Below are 15,615 nucleotides of genomic sequence, written 5' to 3'. Positions count from 1 at the left end.
AAACCACCTTCCTCTGCTCCAGCCTGGCTCCCTTTGCTGCCTGCCTTCCATTCATGTCACTTCAAAGATGGCTAGTAGTACCCTTGATACTCTCTTAAGCTACTTTAAAATGATATTAGAGCTTTGTAGTTCCTGGTGAAAGTTAAGGTGAGGAGCTGAGTTACTCTGATTCTTTTTGAGCATTGTCTGTGATCTGAGTGTCTCAGGTCTGCTGAATGTCCCCACAGTAAAGGAGAAAATTTCTGGTAAATGGGTGTTGATAGCAGCTCTCTAAAAGTCTTTCCACCATCACAAAGTTATGCACTTTCCAGATCCTTACTCTGAGACAGTCAAAGTGATCTAAAGCCTAAATGCTGCCCTGGCCCACTGACTGCATAGGATTATCTTCTGGATTTACAGCCCTGAAAATTAAATCTGAGTTTAGACTTCTGATTTTTTGCATGTGTAGCCTTCTAAAACTAAGACAGTGAAATTTATAAGATTTTACACATCTTTTATTTCAAAAATATTTTGGTGCTAATGTATTTAAAGGTACTGGTTTAACTGCAATTTTAAAACCTAAAAAATTTCAGTCTTTTGAGAAACACATACTGTATTTTAAATGTATTTCATAAACCAGAATTAATACCATTGATAGAAATTATTTTCATATCTTTGTCTTATTTTTTTTTTAGGAAGTGATAGCTGACATGCTTAGATGTCACAGACATCCAAGATCCAGGTTTGAATGAAAAGGATTTTGGTTTAAACTTCTTTCAGAAATTACTGCCAGGAAAGTGAATTCAAGTTTGTAGTGACAGAGCAACAATCTGAGGGTAATTCCACTTTGAAGAATGTTGGTACTCTGCACTCTCATTTTGTCAGCCTTTCTTTGAAGTGCCATCCAGACTTGAAAACAACACATCAGCTTTGCCTGTTGAGAGCTGTGGATGCACTGGGCTAGAGGCAGCAGTTCTGCTCCCCACTGCTTCACACCCCCTGGTTAATCTGCAGGAAAACTATTTGTTCATATGAAACTCTTTCAAAGCCAAAGTTAGTTAATCTGCTTCAGATAGTTCGATTCATAGTTCTATTGCCCTTCATTAAAGTTTTAGTTATGGCTAGGTTTAATTTTGAAAATTTAATAACAAGAAGAAAGGATTCATTATCTATTGCTTCCCTCAAACACAAATGTAAATGCCAAAACTTGTAATAGAAAAATTATTATAGAGCCAAGGAACCTTTAAAATACTTGAAAGAAAATTGGAATGCTTTTCTCTTATGATAGAGTTTTTGGAAAGAGAAAAGAAAATTTCTTGAAAATTCTTAACTTCTTAATAGATTATTGCATATGGAGAATGAAATTATATGTGAATCTTTTATAAGAAAACTTTTTCCAAACTCTATTTCAACTGTAATACTAGAAGAATTCAATTTATCTGCACAAATGATATTGAGGTTCTTTCTCATCTGTGATAACTATATTTTTTTTTTTATCTTCTTGTCTTTAGTAGGGTAGAGTTAGTGTGGTCGTTATTTGAGAATAAGTTGGTTTCTTTTATCTGAAATTTCTGTTAAATGCTAATTACTGGCATTTGCTATGGTTTTATAACTCTAGAATTCATTAAAGGAGCAATATTTATGAGTACCTGCAGTAGAAATTTCTCTTTAACAGAATCCTGTGAATGAAAGTATTTTACCTCATAAAGCCACACTTTGGAGTAGGAAAGGCTGTAGCCAGCAATAATTCAGATGCATTTGAACTTAAAGGATTAAATTTCTAACCAATATTGTTCTGAGAGTGTTTCTTTCTAAATTAAAATGAGACCTGCTGCATCCACACTGTAGCTCCAAAGATGCCTCCTCTGGCATCTTGTTAGTTGAGAAACTCTTGAAAAACAAAATCTCTAAAGTAAGAATTTCAGATGATCTCCAGAAGAATCCTCTGCTTCTGGGGACAAAGAAATTCGTCTGTGTCCTCATAGGATCAGGATGATTTCTGTGCAAAATTTCCTTATTTATGTTTATTTCAGTAGTAGTAAAAATAAATATTAATATCTGAGGGCTCCAGGAGAATATTTTAAGAGGTTCAGTCTATTTCTGTGCTCTTTAAGCTTGAAGAATTAGTCTGAAGAAGAGACTAGAAAGATATTTGCCATGAGGCATGGGTTGGAACCTCATCCTCTGGTACCTCTAGGGAAGGACCTGAAGAATAAAGACTTTTTTCTTCCTTATAAATTTCGCAAGCCAAAGAGTTTCCTGCAAGTGCAGCCTCCTTTCCTAATCCCTTAGCTGCCTAACCTGCAAATTTCACTCCTTAGTGTTGGAACAGACTCTGATTCCTCTTTTATTCCTCCTTTAGTTGTTATAGCTGATATTTTTGAACTTTCTATCATGTCTGCTGGTAACTTGAGATTAATGTAAGAAAGTAAGCTACATAAATAACAGAATGCAAGGAAAAGTTTAAATACAGCAAAATAAAATGTACAGTACAATGTATTTGCTATCAAAGTATAAAAATTCAAGTGGTATATTTTATATGGTTCTTATTTATGTGTAATATGTATACCAAATTTTATTTACTAAAATATATGCAGCTGAGAGACAGTTCCAGGCACTGGAAATAATGCACTTGCTGATAAAAAACAAATTAATAGTCAGTGTAATGCATTTTTGATTTTTTTTTTCTTTTTTCTCAATGATTTTTGTACAAATGAATTATATTGTCCTAGGAAAGATGTGGTATGCTCTCAACGTTGGAAGATCTCTGACTAAATGAGAAGTGTATACACAAAAGTATTCAAAAATATATGTAGCAGGTTGTGTTTCACAAATGCCTTTTTGTAGCAGCTTAAGATCTCTGCGCATTTAATTCTCAAGTCCAGCAACCAGCCAGTAAACCACAGTCCTCAGGTGAAAAATGAAAAATTTTAAGGGCCGTTGAACACATGAAATTTAGCAGAGTGCTCAATAGCCCTCAAAATTTCTCATTTAGGAGAATGCATATGTATTGCTTCCAAAAATGAAGGCAAACTTCAATTTCCCCATTTGATTTACATTTTTTCCTCACTCCTTCCCTCCCTCCCTCCCTCCCAGTGTCTCTAGGTCTCTTATACCATGAGTAGCTGCTCTGCCTTTCTGCTTGTTTTGCAGCACACATAATACACCTGCAGATTAAAGCACTGGGCTAAGTTCAGTGTGAAAAATCTACACCAAGTTGAGGTGTAACACTAAAACCCCAACCTATAAACAAAAGTGCATGCTTGGGATATTTTTTCCGTTACATTCCTGATATATTCCCTCAGACACAAGCATAAACATGACACTGTTCAAGTTAATGTTTATTATTTGCCTTTCTGGAGTTCCTTCCTTGTTCTCCTTCCCAGATTTTTGATATTTCCAGTGTTTTCAAAAACCCAGTCTGAAAGAGGATACTAGGCCAAAATACATATCATGGATTTAAAATTCCAAGACTGATATTTTCTCCTTGCCTTTGATCCTCCTTAGTCTCTTTTATAATTTTATAATTGCAGAAAGAGTAATTTGTATTTTTTTTCATCCAGAGAATTGATTTTGTCTGTGTTTGAGCAGGGAGCATTCTCAGAGTAAGAACCACCTCATACCAAGAATCAAGAATAAAACTCATTTGTGAATCAGTGATGTTTAAAGACTTTCACAATCAATAAATTGTAATTGCTTAATTATGTGATGGGGTTCATAAAAGGCACCTAATTGCAAGATGTCAAATTATTCCAGTTTATAAATAAATTATATTTTTCTGTAATATCTTTCTCTAGTTGAAGACATAGGTCAATTAAGTAATTAAAATTAATATTTATCATTCTGTTATTAATACAAAATAATAATTTTCCATAAGGGAATAGGAAGACTGGAAAGGAAGGTTCTTCATGCCCATCACTATTTGTACTCTAGTTTTATGTTTCTTCTATCGTCTTTATTTGGATTGTTTTTTCTGTATTTTAATATTTATTTATTGAAATAAATATTTATACTCCCAGTTAGTTGGTTGAAATTAGCAGAATTCTTGGCAAAGGGCAATAGTGAGGAGATTGCAAAAGCCCTGCAAGTCCAAGTTTGCAGAATTACTAAGTTGGAGAGAAGGGCCTCTGTGATCTTTCACTAGGGTAACTTTTTTTTTTTTTTTTTTTTTCTGGGCAAGGAAAAATAAAAGAGTTGCAGAAAGAGAAGCTGGCACACAGTTACTCCTGACCATACAAAGGACCGGGATATAGTCCTGAAGATGCAGTGCAATAAGTGTTTTGTAGCTGCATGAAAATCCTAAATTAGGTTTTGCACTGTACTGGGGCTAAATTGATGCCACAGTAAATAAACCCTTCATGAGTTGCCTGGCGTTTTCAGGAGCTTTGTGAGCAAAGCTGAAGCTGTTAGAACTGCCTGGTCAGCTGCCCAGTTCTCATATCAGCCTTAAATAGGCACCAGTGTCCAACTTCTCTTTAACTGCTTATCTCTGAAGATTTTTTTAATAGAAAAATGTATTTAGAAGTAGAAAGAAAAGGGGTCTGTTAATTGAAATGCTGGTTTGTTTTTTTTTTTTAACAAGCCTTCTTTCCTTTTGTTGCTCATTAGATATTTTATATTTCTTCATGCATTACTATTTGAAAAAACAAATTAGTATTAATGTGAGATAAAATACTTGTTTTTTAATGGTTGTGTTACAACAGGCTCCATAAGGGTCCAGAGTTGAAAATCCTTTCATCATCTTTTTATAACTGCCACTTTTTGTCTTTTTGTTCCTCTGTCCTCTATTCATGCAAACCCTTGAATTTTGTATTAATGTTCTCTCATTTCTCTTGTGACTATGTCTTTGTGGTAATACAGAATCTATCATAAATCTACTTGAACTTTATCTCCTTGTGGAAATATGTAGTATTTTAGGTAAAAAGGTTAGATATGCAGACTAAAAGCAGCCACTTCTGCCATTGTAAAAGCTTTTCAGAAAATTCATCCCGTGGGAGTTAAAATCCTGCAAAGGCTTGTATACTTAACAAATAGACTATTAAGGCAATAGATTGTGTTAAACTTGAGTAGAACATGAGTTATAGTATAAAAAGTCTCTTTTGCAAAAAAAAAAAAAAAAAAAGGAATTGACATATAGACTGAAGAGTAAATTCTGTCCTTCTTAAAAATGTGTAATCTAATTAGCATTTTGTGGGATTTACTGGGATGAATTTTCCCCGTGGCATATGCAAATGCAAACAGGGAGAACTTGGGCTCCAGGCTGCTAATGGTAGACATCTGCCTGGAGGGACAGCCATGTAGAAAAATGCCTGCATCCTTGTCCCCCGAGGACCTGGCGTCAGCTGAGGGGATTCTTGAAGTTATAGGAAGATTTTTAATTATGGGGAAGTTCCTCAGATGGTGAAAATAAGCAAAGATCTCTTTTAAAGGGGAAGAATATTCAGATTATGTTTCCTTAAATCACACGTGTTGTAAGGTAGACAAAGTTCAAATGCCAAATATTCCCTGAGCAATTGCTTCCAAATATTTTGGCTGTTTTCTCTTAGCCATCTCCATCAAACGTTGGAGTCAGTCTCAGTGCATTTGAGAGACTCAGAGGGCCGGGCTCATGAAAGCCCATCTCAGCTTCTCAAGGATAGGGCTGAGACCACATCCTCCTCCTGTGGGCAAGAGGAAAAGACCAGAGTGGTGATGGAGACTTGGGATCATCCCCACAGCTGTTTGCTGCTCCAAAGGGAGCAGGAGCAGTGGTGGCCAGTGCTGCTGGGATTCAGCAACACCAGGCAAGAAAGCATGAGCTTCCTTGACTCCTGTAGGAAAGTGAGGCCGTGGCCGTGCTTTTCTGTTTGCTGCCTGCCTTCTTCCCTTGCCCTCCACAAATGAGGTTGCCGTTCCCTGAGCTCAAAGCCAAGACTACAGCCAAGACCTTCAGGAATTTTTGGATGGCAAAAGAAAGATTAATTTCCTCAGGTGGTTCAATTTATATCTTAGCATTTGGTTTGTAGGTTTTGGTTGATACCTTCAAGAAAATGCTAGGGCTTTTTATTATTTCAGGGAGAGCAGTTAAAATCAGAATCGTTCCTCTCACTAGCTGGTAAGTGGATTAGTTTGACAAATTAAAGCTTTGGTTAGGATGACAGTAGAAAAGAGTATTTGTCTTTAGTCTTAAACAATGACTCTTGTCTCTAATGTTTCTTTTCTAGAAACTGAAATACTGTATGCATATTTGATATTGTATTTAGTCTCTCAAGATGGCATCCCAGGTCTGATGTTCAATTAAGAAGTGCAGTTCTGTAATCCTTATTTAATTAGAACTCCCTGTCAAAGTCCCTGTGAGTTGCATTTGTAATTGGATTCTCACAAGTGAGAATATGCAGAGGCTACCTCAAAGGGGAGTTGCAATTTGCTGATGTGTGTTACTTACCTGTAGTTCTTCGAGAATGTTTCCTCTGCATATTCACATTATGGGTCCTGTCCACCTTCTGTTTGTCCTTGGATGTGTGCTGCCCGACAGCTGCGGTGTTCAGTGAGGATAACTTGTAGCACTGTACAACTCTCAAATCTCGGAGGGCTTGGTGTCATGAGATGGCCCTTGTACAGTCCTAGTAGTCACTGCTCTTCTAGGAAGTTCCTGTAGGCCACCAGCACTGGAGAACCCAAACCCACTGGTGTGAATATGCAAGGACAGCACTCTCAAAGAGCAAGCCAATGGTAAGTACCCTTCCTTTGTCTTCCACAAGAAACCAAGTATTTTAAATGTTATTTTTTAAGTTCTCAATTGGCAAATTTGCTACGCTTTCCCTAGGATAAAAACATACTGATATTAATTTAGAGCTGTTGCCTTCCTGGCAAAACATGAGAAAGTATCTGTGTTTGCAGATGCTTGCTTCAGTCGTAGATTGATGTGCAGCTATCAGTGTGTGGGTGTGCACATGTTTGAGCTATAATACATATTTCTATCAGACAAAAAGGCACAATTACAGTGCAGCACTATATATTTTACTCTATATTCTTCTAGTTGTATTACCTTTAGAGTAGATTAGATAGCAGAGTGAGTCACTGACCAAAAAAAGTCTTCTAATAGTGTGAACAGTGTTAATTCTCAAAACAGATTCTCCAGAAGAAAATAAAAGTTATATTGCTTTTCACTGCTACATTTTTTTCTGAACTTTTGTTTTTTTCCAGACATGGAATTCTGTGAGACTCCCCATATCCTGTGCTCTGGCTATCAAACTGAGCTCCATGGTGTGGCTGAGCACAGTTACCCGCTGGAGGTGGGCTCGGATGTGGACACTGAGACAGACGGAGGCACATCCCCGGACCACGCCCTGAGGATGTGGATGAGGGGCATCAAATCAGAGCACAGCTCCTGCTTGTCCAGCCGGGCAAACTCAGCCTTGTCCCTCACTGACACTGACCATGAAAGGAAGTCTGATGGGGAGAATGGTAATAAAGAAATGCGTCTCATGTACTCAATAGTAGTAGTAATTTATTCAAAACTTCCTTTTTCTACTTCTCTTATTTTCCTTTTTCTTTTTTCTTTCTCTTTCCCCTTTCCTTCCTAGATCCCTGTACTTTACATAAGGTGAAGGGTTTTACTGTGTGTATTGTATTTATAGTTTAGACAGAAAATAAGAGAAAAAAATGAAACTGTGATTTTGTTCAAACATAATTCCCCTAGAGAAGAATAACTTTACCACATTCTTCATTTTTGTGTCATAAGACATTTATCATTTGAATTTTATGGCCTATGAATTAGGTTCTAAAATCTAGATATGTACATTTTTATCACATTTTGCGTACAGTTGCTCCTGTGGCTTCTGGGCATAGCTTTAAGGTTCTTCAGCTGGGTGATTTGAGGAAGACAACCTGCAGTCCTAAATTCTCTGTTTACCTCTAATCTTATGCTACACCTTAAGACGTGTCTTTATCAGTAGGGCAGACTGAACAGGTCTTTGTCATGTGTCAGTTCTGTATTTCTCCACATATAGAGAGTGGGCTTGTGGGTCACATCGGCTTGGTTTTTGTGTATGTGTGTTTTCTAAATATTCATTCTCATTCAGGATTTTTTACTCATTTGCTTTTCTTACCATTTAGTGTGTCACAGAAGGGAAAAATGTGTATTTAATTAACATGAAGAATTAGTATTTTTTACTTTGCATTAAAATTGATTAAAAGCTACTGTTTCCTTACAAAGTATAGTAAGTAAACAAATTTATCATGCTTAAGATCAACAAGCTTAGCTGATATTTTAATTTCTGTGTTTAATAACTGCATGTTATGGCAGATCTGGATGTCATTAAATATTGACACTCCAATGTTGACAATGACATATTTTAGTGCCTCTGTAGGCATAAGGTTAATACAACTGAAAAAGGTTTCATTCAGTATAAATGGCATTTCTATACTTACATGTTTGAATTTATCAAACATGAAGCTCATAATTATATAATTTCACCTGAATGTCTGCCAGTAGCAACGATAATGTCTAATATAGGCTCAAAAACATTGCCTGGTTGAGGTTAAAAAAGATATTTTAGTGCACAGCTTGTTTCTATTAAATATTCCTGTAAGGAATAAGCATTCTCTGCTACCACATTTTATTGTGTTGCTGGAATCAGTTGATTTTTAGATGCCACCCCATTTCCAGTGTGCAGTGGCTGCCTGTCTTCCAGGTTCCTTTTTCTGTGGGATCCATCCTCTGTAAAGTGTTTATTGCATAGAGAGGTTTTGTTTGGGCTTGAGGGAGGTGTGTGTTTGTGTTTTCCTAGAGACACTGGGCTTTAGGTGGTGGCTGAAGGAGTTGAATCTGGTCTGCCTGGCATTAGTCAGCCCTTAACTGTAAAAATTATTGAAAGGGAATGCTTTATGGAAGGAATGTGCATCCTTGTGCTGTTTAGACTAAAAAATACACATTTCTCTTGTAAGATCCTGGGAAGCAGAAGTATTTCAAAGCAAATTAAGCAAAGTAACCAAGTTCTGTATTTCAATCTGGAGTGCAGTGGTGCAGCTGGATATTTATGATATTTTGCTTAGTACTACATGTACCACTAAATAAGTAATCTTCTGTAGATGAAAATTACTGTAAGTAGTGCACCTTCATCATCTTGCACAGAAGGCAAGAGCTATGGGGTAAGTGTTGTTAAGATAGGGACACATAATATTGTGCTTCCCCACCACAGAATGCTTTCTTCTAAAGGTTTATCTCTGAGAAGGATTTTAATAAATTTAAACTAGTGTAGATAGTATTTTTTTATGTGACATGAATATTTTGTTTCTTTTAAGCCTTATAACAATTTTTAAATCAGGGATTCATGTTTGAGGTGCTTGAGTATCAGTTTTAACTAAAGAGTTGGAAGAGGAAAGTGAGGGCAATAGCAAGTTGGAAAAGGGAGAAACAGAGCTCTGGTTCACTTGAACTCTTTAGATGTCTTCAGGCAGGGCCAACTAAACAGGTGTCAGTGCTTCCTGTGGTGTTGAGTCATTATTATAATTACAGTCTTGAAAGCTAAAGTCTGAATAAATTTGAACACAGCAGTTCAAGCCGTATTTGTTTATATTATCTATTAATCCACAGTTCATAGCCAAGATTCCTGATCCAGAGAGCAGTGTGTTTTTCATCTGGGTTGGCACTCAGCAACAAAGCACTCTTTGAATACAGAAGTTCATAAATCTCTACTTATATTATGTCATAGATCGCACATCTTCCTGTTTCTATGCAGTCCTGTGTGCCAGGGGCTTTATCAGAGAGCCACGAGTACTGCATTTATCCTTGTCAGTTTCTGCCATAGAAATGTATTTCTTTTTTGTGCCTGCCAGTAACTACTCTGGTGTGAAAATGGGAGCATGCAGAGGATCTGTTGCTGGAAGTACATGAAATATTAGTTTCCATTATACTGCCTAAGTTCTGTAAAAGTATTTAGCAATTCTGGATTTCAAGGGCTTGACCAAATGGTATGTAAATGCAGCTATTTGGAACTGGAGTAAAATTAATGGAGAAAGAAAATTTAACTGGAGAAAGGTACAGTTTTTGCATGATTTGAGAAAACATTGTTATTGTTGTCCATATTTTGAAAGGGTCCAGTAGGGTGTTTTGGGTTTATATTTTTTTTTCTTCCTCTTTGAACACAATTTTTGCTACAAATGCAGAACAGGTCTTTTTGTGGTAATACTGGGACAATTAATTGTGTGGACTCCAGTAGGTGTGCTTTCAAGACAGTTTTTTGCTTTACATTGATCTTGAGCTAATGTACTTTGTAGAATTTTCTTCTTTTTAGCTATTTTTTGACATTCTCCTATTCATTCTAAGCTCTAGCTTGAAGTTCTCTGGCACAGGATATATTTCTCTTTTCATTGTGGGTAGCCCAATTTGAGAATTTATTTGAGGATTGTTTTCCTTTGTAGACACACTAACTCTGTCATAATCACTGTTAAAACACTCTGGTTGTTTTGGCAGCATTTAACAGATTGTATGAAACACCGACATTCCCATTTATTGTTGTCAAGTTAATGGCAACTAATAATAGCCTATTAGTGCACAGACTGCCTTCAGCTTTGCCTGAGGCTAAGCAAAATATATATTGACTGCAAGAAATGAATGACCAATTTCTTAGGGATCATTGCTTATCTCTGGTATAGTGTAAATAGTTCCATTCAAACAGTGTTACTCTAAAATATGTGAATGTAAATTTCAGATAGCAACACCACAGAATAACTATATCAAAATTAGTTCCTTTATTCCATTGAAGACTGTACTTACCCTCAGTTCACTGGTACAATGGTATCTGTCACTGCAGCATGTCAGAACATCAAATTCAGTGCTTTCATCTGCCAGATTACTGAGCTGGAAAATTTATTTGTTTGTTTGTTTATCTTTCTGGAGTATTTGGTCAAGAAGAGGATACAAACCTGACCTACAGAAAGTATGATCTCCAGATATATCCCTAAAATTACATGGCTTGACACAGATATGCCTCCCACGCTAGGTAGTGTATTAAAAAGCAGCCCACAGTCCATTTTGTGTCCATATAACCTTCCTCATTATTGTTCATTCAGTTCTTATGTTGTCCTTTACAGGATGTCCATGCAGCTGTGACATGATGAATTTGACCTCAAGTGCATTTATGCCAAACCATAATCCATTTTTGAGCCACATTTAGCACATCTGCATATCCATCAACTCTTTTGCTTTAAGCTGCTACATCTCAGTTGAGAGCTAGTGTGGAACTTCAGCCATTCCTAAAATATCACAATTTTTAACCTCTTTTATTTTGTCAGATTGCTTTGACATACTTTTAAGTCTGACTTGTTTTCCTCATTCCTGACATCTACTTAGATGTTTATATGCAATTAGTTACTCTTTCTCTACAGCACAGTGAGAGTACAGGATTCTCAGTGCTGGAGGAGTGTAGTGTGAAATGCAGACTCGTCTTGGATCCAAATTTCTGCTCAGTTTCTTTGGCTGAATTATTTTATGACAACTGGGTATTAGGTGTTGTTCACAATGACTTCTTTGAGATTTGTAGGCAAGAAATTAGTACATGCTGAAGTACCACTGGTCATGCAATGTAGCATTAGAGTGCTTGTGAGATCTGGTCAGGGGACTTTTTTTAATAACAAAAAAAAATCTGGTCTTTTTAAAACCAAAGCAAGAGGGGGAAAAAAACAGCTATGGAAACATAACTTTTCCTTTTTGCCCGCATAAAATGTTGGGAAAATTCTCTTCTTAACATGAGTGTATAGTATCCGATTCTATTTGAAACAATACTTCTAATAATAACAAACATTTTGAACATCAGGCTGGAAAGATGGGGTAATAATATTAGCCATATATCAATAAGTAGATGTAGAAGAGAATTTAGTAGGTTACAGATCAAAGCTAAGTTTAATGAGCTAGAAACATGCAAGATTATTCTTGTGTAATTCATCTAAGTATTTGTTTTATAGCCTGGGAGCAGTGATCCATTTAACAGAGCTTTTGACTATCCCTAAATCTCGGGGGATTTTTCATTTTGATTGCTGGGCAGATGGATGAGTTTTGAACATGTCACCTTAGTTCTTTGCACTTCATATTCAGTATCTTATCAGTATCTATTAAAGGGATAGAGATACTTAATTAGTAAAGGAAATACTACAATGGCTGATGCTGTATGGGAAGCACAGCTTTGTGAATGCTGTAGTTATGCAGACATGGGGAGGATTTAGCTAAGGACAAGGCTCTGATTTAATTTATGGTGTGTGACAATAGACCTACTGTGAATTCACACCTGTTTAAATTAGGCTTGGATTTGGCTCTTCATAAAAGTCTTGTGTTTAATGTAAGAAAGTGACAGCATTGTGATTAATGTTGCTGTTATTTACTGTTATTTTGTAAACAACTCAAGCATTAAGCTGATCTCTGGCTTTCTCATTTCTCCAGGAAATTATTTCCAACAGCTACATTACAATAGCAATACATGCTCAGAGAAGTGGGCATGTGGCTGCCTCTCTATGCAGAATTGTGTTTCTAATAATGATGGCTGAAGTATATCCATTAGCTCCTGTCCTGTCACTTTCTATTTACAGTGGTGCAATTAAGAAATTGAATTGCTAATTTGCAAGTAGACCCATTAGGTTAAATATGTATAAGTACCCTTGAAAATGTAAAGGTAAATATTGGTCTTAATCCCATTCCCTCTGTGTCATTTAATATTTTTCTCTTTATTCCTTGTATACTTTATTTTGCCTTTTTGTTGTGGTATGGATTCCATTCTGTTTGTACACTCCTGCCCACCAGATCATTTAAGGTACCTAATAGATTAAAGCAACCTCATCAATAAAATGCAAAAACCCTCATGGTGAAATTCCTTCACCTTCTGTAGTTTGCTATAGCTTGTCAGGTATTTGATTTATGATATTTTCAGATATTTGACAGAAAAGGGCCACTTACCTTCCCTTAATAAAAGACCTCTGTTGCTTTTGTTGTGGAATTTTTTGATCTTTTAGTGTTTACAAGGTGTTTATGTTGGTTGCTGTGCTGTTGTTTCAAAGGCGGCTCCTCGGTGTGGAAGGAGGGATGTGCACCCCTGCAGTAACATAGCGATGTTTTGGGGAGCATTGGCATATTCACTGACATGGGAACTGCTCTGCTGCGCTTGTTCAGAGTGTAAGATGCTTTTGTTGACCTTAGAGTGGTTCCTTTGGAAATGTTACTGTCTCAAAGGCAGCATGTAAGTTATCCAAATTGCTTTGGATAAGTGTGAGATGCTTCTGAAAGCACTGCAGCATCACCTCAGCTGCAATATCATTCAAGTCTTGAGCTTGTGCCCCCAGTGTTTAAGCCATTTCTGAAATTGTTTATGTATGGAAATTCAGCTAATGACTTTTTTGTCAGTATTGTGGGGGAAATTCTGCCTTTTAAAATTACCATCTTTATTACTTTTTCTGATTAACAAGGGCATTGCATCTGCATGTCTGCTATTTTAATCTTTACAGTTTTCATGTGGTCTATTAAAATCATTACACGGTATTAAAACATTCCCTTTTTTGTGGTTCTCTTTTAACACTAATTTAAAGACAAATATCAATATTTAGTATCTTACATTAAATATAATGAAACAGTATTTAGAATGTAGCAGAAATATTTCTATATTCCAGAATCTAAATGACCTTTCCCACAGCATAGTAAAAATTATCTGTCCATTTGCACAAGGTTGTGTAATATTTTTTTTCCCCTGAAGGTTTTGGTTTTTTTTTCTTTCATGGGAGGGGAGGGAGGAAAAGAGGAGAAGAACCAGGTCTGATTTTTGTTCCGGAAATCAGTAAATTGGCATTAGAGCTCAAGAAAAAAAATCTCTTGGCTTTCCTCCCCTGTGTGATACAGCAAGTATAGTGGATGTGCCTTGAGGAGCCAGCAGCAATAGAAGTTATCACTCCTTTCATTTAAATCCTTTTTATTTTCTCATTATTCTGTGTATGAATGCAAAGGAAAATTATCTCCAGAAATACTTCACAGTGCAAAAATATTTTCCAGTGATTCTGCAGTTCTTGGGACCTCAGTTTATTTAGGCTGCCACAGGGGGAGAAACTGAGATAGGGTAGACAGATAAGTGTCTGCTTTCTGTCAGGGTTCTGTAGTGCAGAAGGATGAGGATTGTCTGACTTCTCATTTCACAATCTTTATGAGACCAGGCAAACACTGAACAAAATACTTTTTCTCTTGTTGAGCATTTACTGTGAATTCTACAGGAGGGCATCTCTGGACAAGTGTGTTGCTAGGAACAGTTCCATTTCTAAACAGTCAGCATGTCTATCCTGATATTCTATTTATGTTTTTTATTAAGTTTACAGTGTTTTTTATTTTCTCATCTCTTTTGGTTACATTTTTAAATGTTTAAGAAGATTAGCAATCTGATTTACAGAAACAACCTATAGTCATATTTTGTATGTATGTCCTTTGGAATTATTTAATTTAGTTTCATAGTTATTTGACATATAATAAATTTTCCTTATATGCCTTAAAGTGTAGATGCTTCTACCAGTTGGAATCTGTTTTTCACCAAAGTGTTGGATGTTCTGCTCAAAGCTGAAAGTTGAATATCATTAGTGCAAAATAAGGCTGAGAAAAAACTTGTGAACTCTGATCATGGAAGGTTACAGTTAAGGCTGCTAGGTAAATGAGATCAAGTTACTCTCATTTGGTTCCTTATCCTGTCAGCCAGAATGGTTTTAAATACAAAGAGAACTGGAGCTTTTTTCATCCCTGTAGCAAAATGCTTTCCAGCTGCCACATCACAGACTAGTTTGGGTTGGAGGCAACTGTGAAGATCATCTTGTTCCACCCCTGCCATGGGCAGGGACACCTTCCCCTCCCCCAGGATGCTCCAAGCCCTGTCCAGCCTGGCCTTGGACACCTCCAGGCACGGGGCAGCCACAGCTGCTCTGGGCACCCTGTGCCAGGGCCTCCCCACCCTCACAGGGAAATAATTCTTCCCAGTATCTCCTCTAAACCCACCCTCTGTCTATTTAAAGCCATTCCCTCTTGCCCTATCATCCCATGCCTTCTCCATCTGCCTTGTTGCCCTTTTAGGTACTGGGAGGTGCTCTGAGATCTCCTCAGAACCTTCTGTTCTCCTGCCCAAGTCTGTCTCCTTGGCTCCAGCTCGCTGAGCATCTTCATGGCCTCCACCTGACTTGCCCAAACTGTAATGCCATAAGTGAAATAAAAAGAAGGGATCTAGCAAATGAGTACAAGATGGATACAGAGGTGACAAATTATCATTTTAGGGTCTAGCAAGGTTTAATCTAAATATTATTTTTTTTCTTGATGATGTGAGATTTAAGAATTTATTGTTGTCTTATGGATGAGAAAGGTTGTTCATTCTTCCTTACTAACCTTTTTTTAATTTTACCAATTTAATTAATTGTGTGTTAAATTACATGAGAAAGTATTATCTTACATTTTCAAATTTGTTAGTATTTCATTTCCTCTTGGGCTTGGGAGTAAGATTAATTCAGATCAGCATAAATCTGTATTATTCAGGGTTACAAATATTAGCATATCCCTGTTTTACAAAAGTGGAGTATTAATAATAGCGAGTAGCTTTCATCTAGAAGAAACATAGTGACTGCTTCATCTAGAAGAAACATAGTGCCCCA

General features: G+C 36.7%; 1 protein-coding gene across 22 annotated transcripts in view; it reads left to right on the top strand.

Annotated features, from left to right (window-relative positions):
• TENM1 (teneurin transmembrane protein 1) overlaps positions 1 to 15,615 on the top strand; it is an 873,984-nt gene that overhangs the window by 664,342 nt on the left and 194,027 nt on the right. For 21 of the 22 annotated variants that reach the window (XM_072929129.1, XM_072929139.1, XM_041716261.2 and 18 more), the window contains one exon: positions 7,165 to 7,425. The exons of the other annotated variant lie outside the window; for it this stretch is intronic. In XM_072929129.1, the coding sequence (XP_072785230.1) occupies positions 7,165 to 7,425 (261 nt within the window). The remainder of the gene's footprint in view (positions 1 to 7,164; positions 7,426 to 15,615) is intronic. 22 annotated transcript variants of the gene reach the window in all.

The sequence above is a fragment of the Taeniopygia guttata genome, chromosome 4A (assembly GCF_048771995.1).
Source record: "Taeniopygia guttata chromosome 4A, bTaeGut7.mat, whole genome shotgun sequence".
Lineage (NCBI taxonomy): Eukaryota > Metazoa > Chordata > Aves > Passeriformes > Estrildidae > Taeniopygia > Taeniopygia guttata.
Note: the sequence above shows the minus strand (reverse complement) of the source record. Positions and strands in the feature narration are given on the sequence as shown.